The 16,814-nt window shown below is 44.9% G+C and overlaps 1 protein-coding gene across 1 annotated transcript in view; it reads right to left on the bottom strand.

The window, feature by feature from the left end:
- l(1)G0289 (plexin domain containing lethal (1) G0289) overlaps positions 1–16,814 on the bottom strand; it is a 95,667-nt gene that overhangs the window by 51,318 nt on the left and 27,535 nt on the right. The window contains exons 3-5 of the mRNA XM_050186953.2: positions 12,469–12,606; positions 9,438–9,507; positions 7,241–7,363 (exon numbers count right to left, since the gene is read on the bottom strand). Of these exons, the coding sequence (XP_050042910.2) occupies positions 7,241–7,363; positions 9,438–9,507; positions 12,469–12,606 (331 nt within the window). The remainder of the gene's footprint in view (positions 1–7,240; positions 7,364–9,437; positions 9,508–12,468; positions 12,607–16,814) is intronic.

The following is a 16,814-nucleotide window of genomic DNA, read 5'->3' as shown; positions in this document are numbered from 1 at the left end:
TATGGTTTATTATTTAAATAAATGCATGCAGTTCCTTCTTCGTGAAGAAGGACTGCATGTCGAATGCCCACATACAATGTGGGAGGGCCAACATACATGAAGCACAAGGAGCCTCATGTGGGCCTTGCGCAGCTGTCCACGAAAGGCGGCGTGGCCAGGAAAGTGCAAGCAAGCAGGGCAGTTCAGCCAGCATGAAAATGGTTGGTAGTGCATGAATTTGCCTAAACTTCGTCCTTCTGGTTTTAGATGGCTTCGTGACTTCACAAAGTACTGCATTACAAATAATTAAGTAAACATCGTTAAACTACTCCGACGGCAGCATCTGAACTCTGGTCCTCTAGCACAGAAGCCCGATATTAAAACCATTATGCCACGGAGGCACGGACAAGTGGTACCACTGCAAATAGCACTGATTATGCGTGCTTCTGGAGCTATTACTTTCGGCATTAAAAAAAAGTACAAACTGCTTTGAAATTCAGGTCAATTCAAGCCCAGATAAAGTGCAAAGCACGAAGATCAGACAAATCCATGTAACTAGCCACCATTCCCATGGTGGCTGAATGATCGCAGTGCCCGAGTTTCTTCTAGTAACTATGAAACTATGCTGTGCCCCACACGTTGGTCAGCAATGGCAGAACTGCCACGGAGTGCTATTCTTGATTGATCACTTTCAGCGATACAATCACTTTCAGAGACACAATCATTTTTTGACATTTCATTTAACTCAGAATCAGATGTAGTGAAACAGCATTTCTCCAGTGCATGCTGTCGCCCATAACGCCGACACATTCTGTGCAGATCACGAAAGTGATCCTACCCATGAAAATGATCAACCAAAATACGGCCTCTTTCTCAAAGATAACCAAAGACTCTTAAAGGGCCCCTAAACCACCTCCGATATATTTTTTATCTTTTCAACTAAACACGCGCATGAGTTCAGAATGTCGTCACGGTCAACGATGCCAAATGCGGCAGTGCTACACACCGTGGGCATGCCACAAAATCAAAGAACAATCCCATGTTTCTCTCCGGGCCTTTCCGCTATGTCCAGCGCTCGTCGTGATGTTACCAGGGTGCATCTGGTGATGTCACCAGGAGCAGACGCTGTCTATTGGTCGAACAAGAACATATGACTTCCAGTTAGTCTGCTAGCAGGTGTGCATACTTCCTGCTCTTCCTCTTTGTGTTGCTCATCTGTGCGCACTTGCAAATTGGTAACTGCGGCCTGCAACGCAAGTGCAAAATCACTCGTGTTCCAACATAGTTGTGCTTACTGGTCTGATTAGCTGCACAAACAGGGTCCAACAGTGTTTTGTGATGGCGAGAAGGCATCCATGCATGGTGCTTGGCTGCAAAAGCCCCGAATGGAAAAACAAAACGATGCGACACTGACTGCCTCATGACAACGCAAAACACATGCATGCAATACAGGGTCCATAGAGGCACGTTTCGCAGGAGCATGGGTCAGCATAGGAGCAACAGTGAGTAGCCGAGAAGCACGGAGTCGCTGTAATGTATGTTACGAGACATATGGAGGAGCCCTTGGCAAGAAGGAGAGACCAGCCACCGAACGGAATGTAGCAAAGGAAAGGGCGAAACAAGCGAGGGCCGCGTTTCGATCGTCAAACGCATGTCACTCCGCTATTGTTGCACCGTTTTGAAAAATTATCACGGCTACATGTTCGTTGCAGACTCGTGCACAACTGCAGCACCACAACTAAATTTTGACCTCTGGCTGGTTTAGGGGCCCTTTAAGAACTGCTTATAAGTTGCGAACGTGAAAGCATTAACGTTCATTTCAACATCGCTGAGCAGTCCGAGTTTTGTGTTGCGAGTAATGTACCACAGCGGTATGTGCTGCCCGAGCCAGCAAGCAGCAGCAGCATGCAGTGCCAACGTTGAATGCCACTGACATTCCTGGGAGATGAGAGACTGAGAAAGCAGCAGCAGCCATGAAGGCCAGCAGGTGATAGTGCCTGAGGCAGCAAGCAGCAGCAGCCTGCGGTGCTGGCTCAGGCACCACGTGCCGACTTCAGAGAGCGAGAGCGAAGGTGACGTGGCATCGCAGCAATGCCCTTTTCCTTCACACAACACCTGATGCGCTACCATGGCCCCAGCAGGTATCTCCATTCGCTCGCTCTGCTCCGTCGAAACGTGCTCATGACGTGACGTCGCAGTCAATGGGACTTTAGGTGCCGTTTCGCTGCTGCAGACACTGGCTTTTTCACTCAATGGGCCATTTGATGCCGTCACGTCAATATATGTTTGGTGAAACCAAATCCACACACAATGCATACTGTCGAACAATCACTCAATCCCGGCTGGAGGCATGGCAGCCCATGCTGCAATTACTATCTCAAGCACCATAAAAAAGTCCACATCGGTGGGATGTGAGTTCTTGTTTTTTGCTTCACTTTTCTAACCAAACAGCAGATTTTGCACTGCACAAGATGATGGCCATGATGTATATCTGGTGTACGTGACCGCTTCAGGAGCTTTGTTGTATTAAAAACATTAAGTAGAACCTCCCTGAATGGGAAATGTCCAAGATATGCATAGCATTATATGCTGGTCGGCGTGGTGCAGAATGTGTTATGCAGGGTAATGATGTGTGTGGGGCTTGTGCTGATCTACCATGCATTGTATAGTATATGCGTGAGGAGTACAAGCAGAGAGATGCATTTATTTACATTGCCGAGCATATACTTCAGCAGCATACTGACCACCACATAACGCTACACATATCTTTGACAGTTACCGTTCAGGGAGTTTCCGCTTAATTTGTCTGTATGGTGACATAACCAATGCGTTAATGTCATTATAGGCAGCGGAGGAAAGATGGCTGTGCGTGGGTAATTAATGCACGAGTGGCACATCCTATCTTTTCGGGTCCCCTTTAGTCCCATTCCATCTTTAGTCCCAGGGCATCCCATGCTGCTTGCTATTCCCCTGAGTCATTTCTGGCCTAGGTTGAAGACCTCCTTGCTACGTAAGGTGTACGGAGAATAACAAAAGCAGACAGGCTTGTAGAATGTTTTGTGCCGGGACACCTATTGTTATCGCGGACACTGGGTCGTTTGTCACAGTATTCCAGATGGCAGCTATCAACCACACACACAAGGGATTACATTGCACATTCTTGCCCTGTATTGTGAAAGGGGTTGTTTTCTGGCCTCACATGGAATTTTTCAAACAACTATAAATATAATCCTGAGCATTAAACAAAAATGACAGGGGCCTCGCAAGTGCACTGTTGCAGCCTATTATGCAATTTAAGTGGAAAGGAACTGATTTTAGCCCTTTTTGTGCTCTGCTAGCATCACACGAGTAGATAACGTCGGGTCTAATGTCCCAGATGATTTCGTTATCTGGAGACACCAAATGCATTCAATCTTATGGGTGTTCGTCAGGGATACGAAAATATTTTGTTGCGCTGAGAATTTAGTTGTCTTGAGCTTTCCATTATCCTGGGGTTAGACACTAATATCATATTTACTCAGATCTAAGCCAACAGTAAAAAAAGAAAATATGTATATAATGTACAAAAGTAGGCGGTTGGCTTTGAATCAAGGATGCAGTTTGGCTGCAACCACCAGGAACTTAATGCCACCTTGTGGTCACAAGCTTGCAGTGGTCAAACTGGCGACTGGCATGTGCCATTTAATTTTTCATTTTGTCAAACTGTGCCATTCTGAGCAGTGAAGTCTGCAAGCGCTGCACTGCGACCTTGCTTTTGCGAAAAGCACAGTAGGTGTGGCAGAATGGCGCCCACCAAGAGATGCCACTACACTGCGGCCTTCCAGCAAAAGGTCGTTTTGCGTGCAGAGAAAATGCCGACCCTTCAAGCCCAGCATGGGTTTGGCGTAGACGAAAAGAATGTGCACTGATAGTGGAAACGTATTGAGCTACTCAACTGTGCTGCAACACAGATGGCATTCGCCGGATCAGAGAGAAGTTGACACCATGAAGTGGAAAAAGACATCGCTTCATCAGCACACAAAGAGAATAAGCGTGCATTCCAGTAATGACAGAGATACAGTTGAACCCACTTATAACGATTCTGGTTTTAACAATATATCGGTTATAACAGGAAACTGCTGCACCGTAAGCTATTGTATGTTTTCCACAGGGAAATAACCCACTTTGATGCCCCGATGCCGCATCATTGGTTGTAATGATGAAGTCTGGCTACTCGGTGCCCATGCCCAAAAGGTAGTGAAATGCGGCATTCTTGAAAAGAAAAATAGAAAATGAGAAATTCGAGCTGCTGAACGATGGCCTGCTGCCCCAATAGCCGCCGTGTGCTCATTTTGCAGCCTTCTTTGCACGCCTCTCTCTCGTCGCCCTTCCACCCCTCCGAACACGAATGGGCTGCACCCATAGCTCTACACCGCATCACCTTCTGAAACACGAATGGACCGTGCCAACTGCGCTGCTCTCAGATTGCTCGCTGGCTCCTCATTCAGCGCAGTCCTGCAAGCAGCTCAATCGCTCACGTTCAGTCTTTGTTGGCTGTGTCGAAATCGTTTCTGGCCACATGATTTCTCAGCATCGTTTGACTCTCCACCGAAATGGAAGATGGTTGATGCGCCCACTGATCATCAACGATGCACGACGTTGCCGGAGAAAAGAAAGCGCACAGCTAGAGATTCGAAACTAAGTGCTTCTAACTGATGAGGCGATCGTCGCAAACATGCTTGCAACGGATAGTGACGGCGATGACGACAGCGATGACGCCATATGGCAGGCTGCCTCAACGCTGTCCTCACAGAAGGCCCAACAGATGATTCAGTCCCTCCGGTGCTTCATTTTTGTGAAGAACCTTCCGTGGAGCATCTGGATGCCTTGGAGAAGGATGTTGGCAAGCTTCGCATAAAGCATGCAAGGCTTACGGACACAGGGTTTTCTCATGCCAGCCAGCGAGAAGTACATAGCACAATGCTGGTGGCAATCTCGCCTCAGCATTTCTTCTGGATTTCTCAAGCTGACAGGCTGCCGTGGCAACCTTCTCGCATATTTTAAAAGGCCCCTTTTGGGGCCATTAAAGCGTTGCCTCGGTGGATCTCGCATATTGCTTGCCATCTGTGACATCTCTTCGCAGTTGTTATAGCAGTGGCATTCTTTAACGCCCACAGCTGTGGCTGGTTACACACGATTGGAGTACCCAGGAAGCAGTTAAAAATAGTGAACAGAATCAGTAGCCAGATGGAGGAATGTGGTAGGAAGGGGGCACTGGCCTCCCCGCCATTATAGTTTTCTCACAACGCTCTGTCATCCCCCTACTTTGATATTTTTTCATGCAACCCAGTTATAACAATTATCGGTTATAACAATGGAATTTTCGTGGCACTTGAATATTGTTATGAGTGGGCTCAACTGCAATACAGGTGAAGGCGAGAGAATTTGTGACTGTTTCAGGTGTCGCATGAAACCAGTGCAAGGCCAGCAGGGGCTGGGTCATGTTATTTATGAAGCGGCTGAAATACAGCCTTCAAAGACGAATTTCAGTATGCCAAAATCTTCCCAGCGACTTTGAGGAGAAGCTCATCACACACCAGCACTATGTAATCAATAAAGCGCTGGAGAAGGGCTACCAAGTGAGTTGAATTGGAAACTCTGTTCAGATGCCAGCGTTAGAAGGCTACGAAAAGCAACGAAGGACGGTAATGATCTGTTGCACTGCCAACATGTGGAAGCTGCCACCACACAATGTTTTAAGCACAAGACTCTTCCAGCTGGAGAAATGTTCCCAAAGAATGTTGTCGTGAGCATTAAGAACGAGTGAATGAGTAGCACAATCATATGGACTGGGTCAAGACTGTTTGGCGATGCCATGCAGGGGCCCTGTTGTGTAAAGAGTTGCCCCTGGTTCTCTACTCCTACTGTAGTCACCTCACTGATCTCGCGAAGACTGTGCTTTAGCAAGGAGGTACGGGCATTGCGATCATACCCAGAGGCATGATGAGCCAACTTCAATCGGTCAACGTCGCTATCAACAAGCCGTTCAAGGATAGGCTTCGTAGACCGATTGGCTGACATTGCAAGACCATCAACTCACTCCTACAGGATTAATCAAGCGTGTTTCACTCAGACAGCTGGTGAACTGGCAGCATGGTGGTGGCATGGGACGAAATTCTGGTTGAAATGACTGTGCAAGAGTTCTGAAAATGCAGTATTTTTAACGCGCTGGGCGGAAGCGAGGATGATTCACTGTGGGAAAAACCAAGCGGCAAAGAGGACAGTAACATCACGGACGATGATTAGTAAACATCGAACATGCCTATGACGAGTGCGCTTGCTTAAGAATGCATGCCCTTTTCTCAATTGTTTTTTTTCATACAGCTTACACCTGAGGAAAGCTTTTTCTACTACTTTTATTTTCTGGCCTTGCAGACGTGGGTTGCGTATACGCAAGTAATCTTTTTCTTAAATATTTAGGACCCAATTTAGTGGTTTGGCTGTTACACAAGAATGTGCGGTAGTGGGCAGAGAAGAGCTTGTTAACTGACCGTAGTTTTGGTTCATTGCTAGCACACTTACTGTGCTCATTTAGCATCACCATCACATCTGTGCCACTCTGCACCCGCTCCACAGTCCAATCAGATCTATTATTGCACGACCGGATGCTTCCAAATTGAAAAATGTTTGACACTAGACAATAACATACATTTGGTTGGATCAGAAGAGAAGTCTTAATTACTTGATTTAGCAACGGTTAGGTTAACAAGCTTTTATTGTGGTTTCAAATCACATTGGCGGCGCTTAATGCACTAGCCAGGTTCGTTCCAGGCCAATAATGGCTCAAAAAGGGCCAAAGTAGCTGAACCACATTTACAACTGAAAAGTAGCAGTCCTGAAAGTACTTTCACATTCAGGAATAAAGATATATAGACAAATTGTCCTTGGATTGGATTGGTTCTTATTGCCTTGCTGTGTGCCACATCGAGCACACTTTTACATGTACACTGAAACCAAAACCAGTGGATGTTGATACCTCTAACTTCGATAAGTAGAGGTTGAATTCAGGAACTAAACGACTCAAAGCAACACTAAAAAATTTCTACATTTGAGTGCCTGCACACCCCCTTGTAAACAGCACGCAATTATGATCCTTCATAAAGAGTTTGAGAAAATTCTGTAGGTAAGCACCAGTAAAGGTACGCTGCGATTTGCAGAAATGAAAAATAAACATGCTTGTCTACTAGCACACAAGTTCCCAGGCAAGTAAGATAACACTCACCGTTATCGACATACTTGATTGATGACTCGTTGCTAGAGATCGTCTCAAAGTTGGCCATGAGAGGTGCAATGAACTGCGTTGCAGCCAGCCACACGTGCAGCATGTAGCCTGTGAACAGGAAACCTGGAGAAGAAAGGAGGAAATCTTGAAGGGGCAGGGCAACACTTTTCTTTAACACTGTAGACAAACTTGCATGGTTGCTAGGCCATGAACATCTGAGCCTAGTATTTTCCAAGCAGGTGGGAGCCCATAATCTCTCTTGAAAGATTGCGCAACCTTTCCTGTAACTTTGTAAAAGTACTGCCACATTTATCTTCAACTTAAACACGAGAGTAAACACGATGTCTACAAAGCAGATTTATTTAATATTGTAACAACGACTCTGGCAATATCTGACAGACTAGTGGTACTACCTGGTGGTGGAGAACAATACAATGGCTTTTGAGATTAATGACAAAGGGTTGTGCTTTACGCTCTTGAGGTCATGGCAATATAAAAGCTTGTCGCAATGACGGGTGTAGCATGGCTGCTGTCATTCCTTTGGGAGCAGTGGCACAGCCTCAAGAGCAGTTTACACAACACAATGACAGGAGGAGAAACCTGCATGGACTTGGCAGCACTAGCATTTCGTTGCCAATAAGTAGACAGAGTTATACATTTATTATGATAGAAAAGCTGAACTACATACGTCAAAATGAAACAAACTGCGTTTATGGTGTTGGCAACAGCCTACGGTCAGCGCAAGCAACAATGGCATTGTCATCAAAAGACAGCGACAGAATAAGTTCCTGTGTATACTGGCAACAATAACAGGGCAATGCATCGTCCTCAGACAGTCGCTATCATGCATCTGTTGTCATACCATCCTCATCTTGCCATCAAGTCGTGTCACTGCCGTCATCATCCCGTCATCATTGTTGTACAGTTATCATCGCGCCATAGTCGTCGTACACTTGCCGTCATCCCATTGTCCTTACACCATGGTCATGCCGTCGTTACCATGCATTCATGTCATATTGTCGTCGTGGTTGTTCTGTTCGTCATTCTAACTTCAGCATCTGACTCTCGCCACACCATTGTCATCATGGTTACCGTCATACCACTGTCATAATACCATCTTCGTCATGCTGTTGTTTTACCACCGTCATCACTTCAGCAGCATCATGCCAGTGTCGTACTGCCTTTGTCAATCCATCAACATCATTCTATTGTAATCATGCTGTGGTAATTCAATCATGATTGTGCCACTGTTCTGATGCAATCATTGTCACTGCATTGCTGTGAGACAGCTACCATCACGCATCCATTGTCATACCGACATGGTGGTCGTGCCGTTGTTATTACAGCTTCATCATTTATTTGTCATCATCATATCATCTCCATGCTGTCGTCACGCTGTAGTTGTGGTGCTACTTTCATCATTTAGGAATCGCCATACCGTTTTTGTTGATCCATTGACGTCATTTTTTCTTCGTCATTCCGTCGTCCCCACTACATCGAGTCATACAGTCGCCGTCATCCCGCCATGCTCATGAGCGCCCTTGGCAAGGGAATGTTAAAGAGAAGTGGGACGATAGCAGAGCGTGTTGTGTATAGCCAAAGCGATGAAAATCTCAGAATGATCACTACAGATATTAAACAAATATGACTTCGTAAATGCGGTGTGTCACTACATAACTCAAACACTAATCACATTACCGTCAACAGTCATCGTGAGATGGGTTCTGTTGTAATATTTTGGAAGACAACCTAATAACAGAGTGCGATTTTCTCCAATAATGCTGCGTATTTCTTCGTAAAAGCTTGCCATGATGAAGGAAGGTTTTAGGATTACGAAAAACAATTAATTAGACCACTGTAACCATTTGCTTATCAACTAATTCCAAGAAATGTGAACCTTTTATTATGATGTGACATTTTTGTTATCATATAACTGTAAAAATCACCCCTCGTGCAATGTGTTAAAGTCAAGTTATACGCAATTTCTGAGGCACCAACACTGAGTCAAGATACTTGGTGGAGTGAGGGTACAATGTCTGTAATGTGGCTGTTTGGGTGTGTTGGCAAGACATGACAAAAGACTTCAAGCGAACAACCAGACGAGGACGGTGAAAGAAGACACACACGAGCGCTCGTGCGTCTTAGTCTTCTTTCACCGTCCTCGTCTATGCCTGTGGTGACAAATATGGTGCCTCACCTCCAGTGGCGATGGTGATGTTCCGCACTGGGTGACCATAGAAGGGGAAGTCGAAACTCAAGTTCACCGTCTAGAAGCACAAACAAGAAGATAAAGACACAATGCGCTTAAGGTACTCAATAAAATCGCTCTTCAATGTATGGAAATAAACTGCTACTCAAAGCTGAAGCAAACGGCAAACCAAGCTTAAATTATCGTTCTGGCCAAGTACAGTTGCCAATCTATAAGTTGGACATAGATAATCCAGACATGCTCTGTAATTTGGACAGCTTCGCAGCACCACCAATGGCCCCGCGTAGCCTTAACAGGTAAAGACGACAAAAGAAAAAGACGGGACACAGCACTAACTAACTGAATGTTTATTGCACGAGAGCAGATATATATATCACCACACGAAAGGAAGGGAGAAGGATGGCAAAAACAAATGAACCCAGCAAAATCAACTCATCTTGCCTGGCTAGTGCGCCAAAAACAACAACTTGGTTGCACGTAAGTGGAAGTGCATCAGCAACGAATCAACCACTTCTTCCTTGCACAGGGGCCTTGAAACATAAATAAGATAATCTCTTCTGGATACATTCATTTTTTCGGACATTCGATAATTCAGACTTCTTTACGAACACCGTGGAGTACAAATTATCGGTCGTCGACTATATAACAAACTACAAACACCTGTTGTGGATTCCTACCATGATCAGGGAGCAGTGCTCAGCAATGCTCGCAGGTTACCGAGAAATCGGAAAGGGGATGGCCACCCCTACACCTTACTTAATTTATCAGCATACAGCCCCCTTGTGATTGTGGGTTTATTTTCCGCTGGATATGCTGTCACGTTGTCCTTCGCCTTACGTCTTTCAATCTTCGACAGGAACAAACCCACAAGACTGACGAACCCTTGCAGTTCAATAAATCATGAGGACTCGATAAATCAATAAATTAATCGACTTATTATCGATCGACTATTAACCCTTTCAGAGCCAATGATGTAAATATACGGCGCCGCGAACAAGTTTAAAATGGTCGATGCCATATATTTACAGCGGCGTCTGTATGTTTAAAAGCGCACATATTTCCTAACTTTTTCTTTCCTGGCATGTGCTGCCAATATGTGGGAACACAGATAATTTTTTCCTCACGCCTCTCTCTCTCGGTTTTCGTTACATGGTTTGTTTTAGCGCCAGTTTGCTCCGGTGCATCTATATACTACCGCTCGCGCGGGCGGGGAACAGTTTGGGTTTTGTTCCACAGGCAGTTTCAGCCTCTTGCGCTCACAAAACTGATGGCTATCTCGTTACTAATCGCTCAAAGGGCAACTGCCTGTTTCTTGCTCGTTTAGTGCTCACAGGGGTGCGCATAGGAAGGGCGCCGCCGAGCATGCGTATCCTTTTCTTTTCTTTCTTTCTTTCTTTTTTTTTTTGGAGACTCGCAAAAACTAATTGCCTGTGGTTGGCGATAAGATGAAAATTAGTGGAAGTTTGTCACATGTTTTGCTTTTTTGACAGGCACACAACCACACAGTTTTCTTGAGTGCACTCGCCTAGGCAGTTCGATTACGCTATGGATGTAAATATCAGTGTAAGAGCAGGAACATTTGAGACTTGCAAAGTATTCTAGTGTGCGCATTTTCTAAGCCTTGAACTATGTGCATAACGATGTATCAAATTTTTTATTCTTATAAGCTTATTTCCATTTTTTTTTTGTTATTCATGAATAAACAGTACATATATACCAACGCAAAATATATTTTTCTCACTTTATGGTCACCCTAGAAAAATTACGGTAAATTTTTTTCAAGATAGGTCCCTCAGGAAAATTGGAATCTGCAATTAAAAAAATCCGACTCTGAGCGGTCGCATATGTCGAAAAAAATCGACCCTGAAAGGGTTAATCGATAAATAAATCGGACTCGATGAATCGTGAAGATTAATCGTGAGGTGGCTTGAAAAAAAGTTTCAAGCCATGACTTCTATCTTGTCATTCTCACGCTCTTCACAGACAAAACATTTTGCCATCATCAGTGCCTCGCACTAATTTTGCAACACACTCATGAAAGGTGAGAGGGGTAAAGTGTGGGGAATTTCTTTTTTACATGCTAGAAGTTTTCATAAATGTCTCCAATGAGAATGATACTCTCCTGCTTCACTTTGTACGCCTATCATGCCAAGTTGTACTTTCGACAGAGACAAGTGCTGTACAAAACGTTTACAGTGACCATTGTTAAAAGCAGCCTTGCATTTCAAATCATCTCGAGCGACCAACCAAAGTACTGCTGGACGAGATAAACTTGCAGTTCTACTGGAAGTGTGAAGCACTAACAGTAACAGCTTGGATGACTAGGGAGACCTGTCATTTGCAAATCTTCCTTTTTCTTTGATTTCATTTCAGGCCTCAACAGTGTTTTGCCCAGTTTTTCCTCTCAGGGCTGTCTCATTTCATTTGGGTGGACAGTGTGCTCTGGCAAACTGAAATACAGTACTATAAGAAGCCTCTGCACAAGGCCCTTGGCATTGGTAATTATTAAAAAAAGTCAGTTTCCCCTGAAAGGCGAAGTATCAATTGCGATAGCAAATTATTAGACAGCTATACGAAGTAAGGATAGTAGTTTTATCGGCCATAGTAATTGCAAACGTTTACTACTTAATAGCAACATTAGCAAGCATGGTGTCATGCACGCCCAGGCAAACGTGAGCACATCTCACTCAATGACCACACACACTCGGTGTCAAAACACTAGCATGAGGAAGCACAGCAGCAAGCAAATTGACCTTCGTGCTGCCTCTTGCTTCAATATTAACAAAGCTGCGAGAACACAGTGCACACGAAGCTATCAGCCCTTGGCACCCCTAGACTCTGTACTCATCACAAATCACTTTCAAGATAGGGCTCGCGTGGCTGCACTCAGCCGCTGGCAGAGTGGAACCACGCCTGCAGAACAAATAACTGAAACGTTTTCCATTATTTCGGTTAAAATTGATAGGTCGATGCTTGGCACTAGTAGACATACACTTGGAAATGATGCCAAGCAACTTACGGCTGCCCGTCGGTGCGACACAGAAAGCATGTCATGGGTGATGACATGCTCACTGGGCAGCGCGTCCATGTCAGTCCAAAGGCTCCGCACAGTTGCTGGGTCCATGTAGAAAGTGGTGTTGTAATAGTCATGGTGATCCTGCAAGCAGAAGGCAGGGCAGACCATGTTTTCGTGACAATGCAGGGAATAAAGTGTAGCCCAAACAGCAAGTGCTAACACAGCAAACACTACTTAACCCTTTGGTAGGCAGTGTGACATCTCACTTTGCAAGGCAAAGTCACTGAGCTGTAGCGGTGAAATAATATAGTAAAACATAAATATATAGTCAAGCCCACATATAATGACCTCAGAGCAGTTTTCTGGCTTCTACAAATAGTTTCTCAACAATCAAAAGGAGTCTATGAGAGAAGTGATCAATTATAATGATCCAGTGCCCTGCTCAGTTCAGTTACAACGAATGGAATGTAGATGACTAGACGGGGATTGCCCAATGTCTGCCAAATTGTCTGCCTTCAGCTTCATAGCTCGCTTAAGCATTTTGTAAATGCCAGAGGCTTTATCTACAACTGCACCTACAGCTTGAAAAACTTGTACAGTACTGTTGTCAAGTGAAAACCACTTAAGCAGAGCTCACCAATGCATGCCAGTAAATGTAGGGCATGTCATTTTTGCATATATCATACTTGCACAGTTCTAATGTGCCCCAGAGTCCAACATGCACCCAACTGCTGCGCGCTTAATAAAATAAAATTGCACCTGAATGTAATACGTGCCCTATTACAACGAAGACCTCACAACCTCAGCTAAGCAGTGCTACTACACCCCTCAAGAAGCGCACCCACTTAACCACAACAAAGCTTTTTTTATCAGCTGGTCCTGCAGCGTGCTTCTTCCCAAAAGGAGAGAGCACTAAGTAAATGCAGCCACATGCACGAAGCTTACTAAGCTTTATCGCTGTGTATGTAACGGCCACTCAATTTATCATAAGACGTATCAAAAGAAGGCATGCGAGCTGAAAAATGCCAGATTTGACTGTGTACAGTGCAGCGCTTGTCTCATCTGTAAATTTTTCTGAAAGAATCAGTTTTACAGGCTGGTCTAAGTGTTTCGTGCTTTCGAGGCTGTTGTGGTACTTGAAAGAGACAGAAGTACACTGTGTACAAAGCTTATGGGATGACGAAGCCACGCTTACTGAAGTTTGAACACAAACACTGGATGAATGGACGTCAATGCAAAAGGGTGCACGGTTGCTTCGACAGGAAAGGAGGCGACCGGCGGCATTAGAGTCTGTCTGCTTGGGGAGCAATTGGTAATGGCATCGTGGGCAGAAACTCGAGGTTGTCTTGTCTACGCCCACCCATTCACGAACGAATAAAATGAGACATGCAGAATTTTCACAGCAGGGAAACTTTCTTTAAATGAGCTTTCACAGCGAAAGCGGCGCATCAACGCAGTCATCTGCACTTCATTGGCCACAGATATTGTTACGGTGAAGTGAAGGAAGAAGTTGAATTGGACTAGAGAAAGACGAAGTCTGGCAGTTGCCTGAACGCCATATCCATTATTTGTAAATATACGTTATTTTACACTCGTGGGCCTGCTTTCTTCCCGCAACAATATTAAGCAAACAAGGAGGTTTGTCGAGCGATCACTCATACAGATACTACTATCACTTTCAGAAAATGTTATGTGACTCAGCACTGGACTTGTTGAAATATGCAGCAGAGAGCGTTTCTGCCACTCTGCACAGATAGTGAGCTCGGCATAGCGCCAGTAATGCTGGTACATGTACACCATGATTGATTCGGCGAAGAGTTGAGCGAAATCTCATGCAAACGATAGCATCGTCATAAGTGATCATAGTCTAGAACAGAAATAACCCACACCACACTTCAAGAAAATGTGCTCTGCCGCCATCTCATGATGGCAATGATGCTGCATCTGCCGGCTCTAATGGTAGGCTGTTGCCAAGGCCGCGAACACTGCTTTCATTTCTCACTCTGTTGTAATGAGCAGGCAATTTTCACTCGTTTTTCCAGAAAAGATCTGCGCATTTGATTCGTGCAAATAAGTAAGGTGTCTCTTCTGCACCTTGCCGAGTTCTAAATCGTTCATTTTGAAAGAAAGGAGTATAATGAACTTCTGATACAGTGAGCATATTTTGTGCAATGAAGGCGTTCAATGTATTCCGAGCTAATTGTACGAGTGTTTTCATAAGGCTATGCTTCTGTACTTACTTAATGTGAAGCTGTTCAGTTAAATTTCAAATTTATCAATAAGGCAGGGCCCTTGCACTGGCTATTTACTTCCTCCTCCACTTGAGCTGTTTTGTCAGGGCTGCAGGGCCTTAGGGTCCTTCTCAGCTCCTCAGAGTTGCAGTGTACTGGTTGGTACAACACTGCATTTGTGTAGAGGGAGCACTGACAAATATTTTTGAAGTTCTAGAAACTATACCACACACTTCTTGCGTGTAAAAGAATAATATTTAGCAAGCATGAAAGCTTGGATAGATAAGGTATTTTAATTTAATACTAAAGTTGTCTGAAAATTCCTCCCTGGCATCATTCGCATTATCACATTGCCATGACAGAGCAATATTTAATTAAATTATGGGGTTTTACGAGCCAAAACCACTTTCTGATTATGAGGCACGCCGTAGTGGAGGACTACGTAAATTTTGACCACCTGGGGTTCTTTAACGTGCACCTAAATCTAAGTACGCAGGCGTTTTTGCATTTCGCCCCCATCGAAATGCAGCCGCCGTGGCCTGGACTCGATCCCGCGTCCTCGTGCTCAGCAGCCTAACACCATAGCCACTGAGCAACTACGGCGAGTCAGAGGAATATTTGTTGATGCCACATAGCAGTAAGTAAAGTGATGACGCAGTTGCTAACTAAAAACAAACAAGACAGCTGAACACCTGTCTCTCGATACCATGTGTCTCTAGCCATCACTGCATGTGGCAGCCGTGGTGATCACAGGAAGGGAGAGTGAACATAGCATGCCATCATGACTCGTATACATTATGGGCACCAAAACTAAAGCTGATTTGTAGAAAGCAGTACAGTAAAAACCTTAATTTGACCCTCATTTGGAAAATTTCATCATTCAGACTAGCCGTCCAATCCTGGCAAGTATATCCATTATTTATTGGCATCAAACTCTCATTCATTTACAAATATTTGGCTGGGCACCCGTAAATTTAGAGGCCCCCAGAATGTGCACTGAGAGCCACAGTTGAGTGACACAAATGCAAAAGTGGCATCTGGCATCGCTGCTGTACTGCGAAGAAATCAGCGAGGTGAGAATTGCAGCTGCCGCGATGATGTTGTGCAAAAGAAAAATGGAGGTTGCAGATTGTTCACGTAAATCGAGTCAAAAATTAAATGTCAGTATTCATTTAACAAGCTAGCCCAAGATGAAGCAGCTCATTTTACCTAGATTATTATTGCCTGAGAGCCAATTCATGACACAATGGCTTTTCAGGTCAATTTTTAATGTTGACTACAGTCGATCCCGGATATATCGAACTCGAAGGGGATTGCAAAATAGTTCGATACATAGATAATTCGAAATATAAAATATGCATGTCAAAAGCTTCTCTAACAACTCTACACATCTCAAGGCAGTTTCCCAATGTCGTGACTAAAGGGAACTTACCGATCTGTGCCTCCAAGGCGCGTGAGAAAACAAAAACATAGTGCGTTGAGCAGAGCACTTCATTTTGGAAGAAAAAGACTTGTGACCTTTGCTTGCTTTTTCTTCTGCACCATCAAGTTCATTAAGCTGTCCTCAAGCTTGTTGACAGTGTCCAAATGAGAAAGGCCAGCTCCTTCCATTGTGCCACAGCAGTGGTGAATGACGCTGAAAGCTGATGCAAGTTCAGCTGCAGTGCATGGTGGTTGGTCCTCTTCGTAGGAACCTTCGCTGCTGCTCGAGTCTGCGTCCTCATCACCCATGATGTCAGCTACAACCTCCGCATCAGCGCGATCCGCTACAGCTTGCACGCCGTCGTCAGCGCTGAACGTCGCCTGGGAATGCCGAGAGCTCGCGAAATTCACTGTCCAGGCATCCAGCGTCATCGTCTTCACTGTCAAGACATTCATCATCTGCAGCTACCACAAAGCCTGCTTTGCGGAAGCAGTTCACAATTGTGCTGTTCTTCACGTCGTTCCAAGCACCAGCCAAGCAACCAGCATGGCTCCGGAACACGTGCCAGAAGCGGAAAGAAAAACGCACTGCACCACACGAGTCTCAAGCCTTCGCGTTGGCCTCGCGAATAAAAGGAACAAAGCGAATCGAAAGATGCACTGCTCCGCGTCTCTGCACTACCACAAGCCCAAGCT

Source organism: Dermacentor andersoni, chromosome 2 (assembly GCF_023375885.2).
Source record: "Dermacentor andersoni chromosome 2, qqDerAnde1_hic_scaffold, whole genome shotgun sequence".
Classification (NCBI taxonomy): domain Eukaryota; kingdom Metazoa; phylum Arthropoda; class Arachnida; order Ixodida; family Ixodidae; genus Dermacentor; species Dermacentor andersoni.
This window is presented reverse-complemented; position numbering and strand designations above follow the sequence as displayed.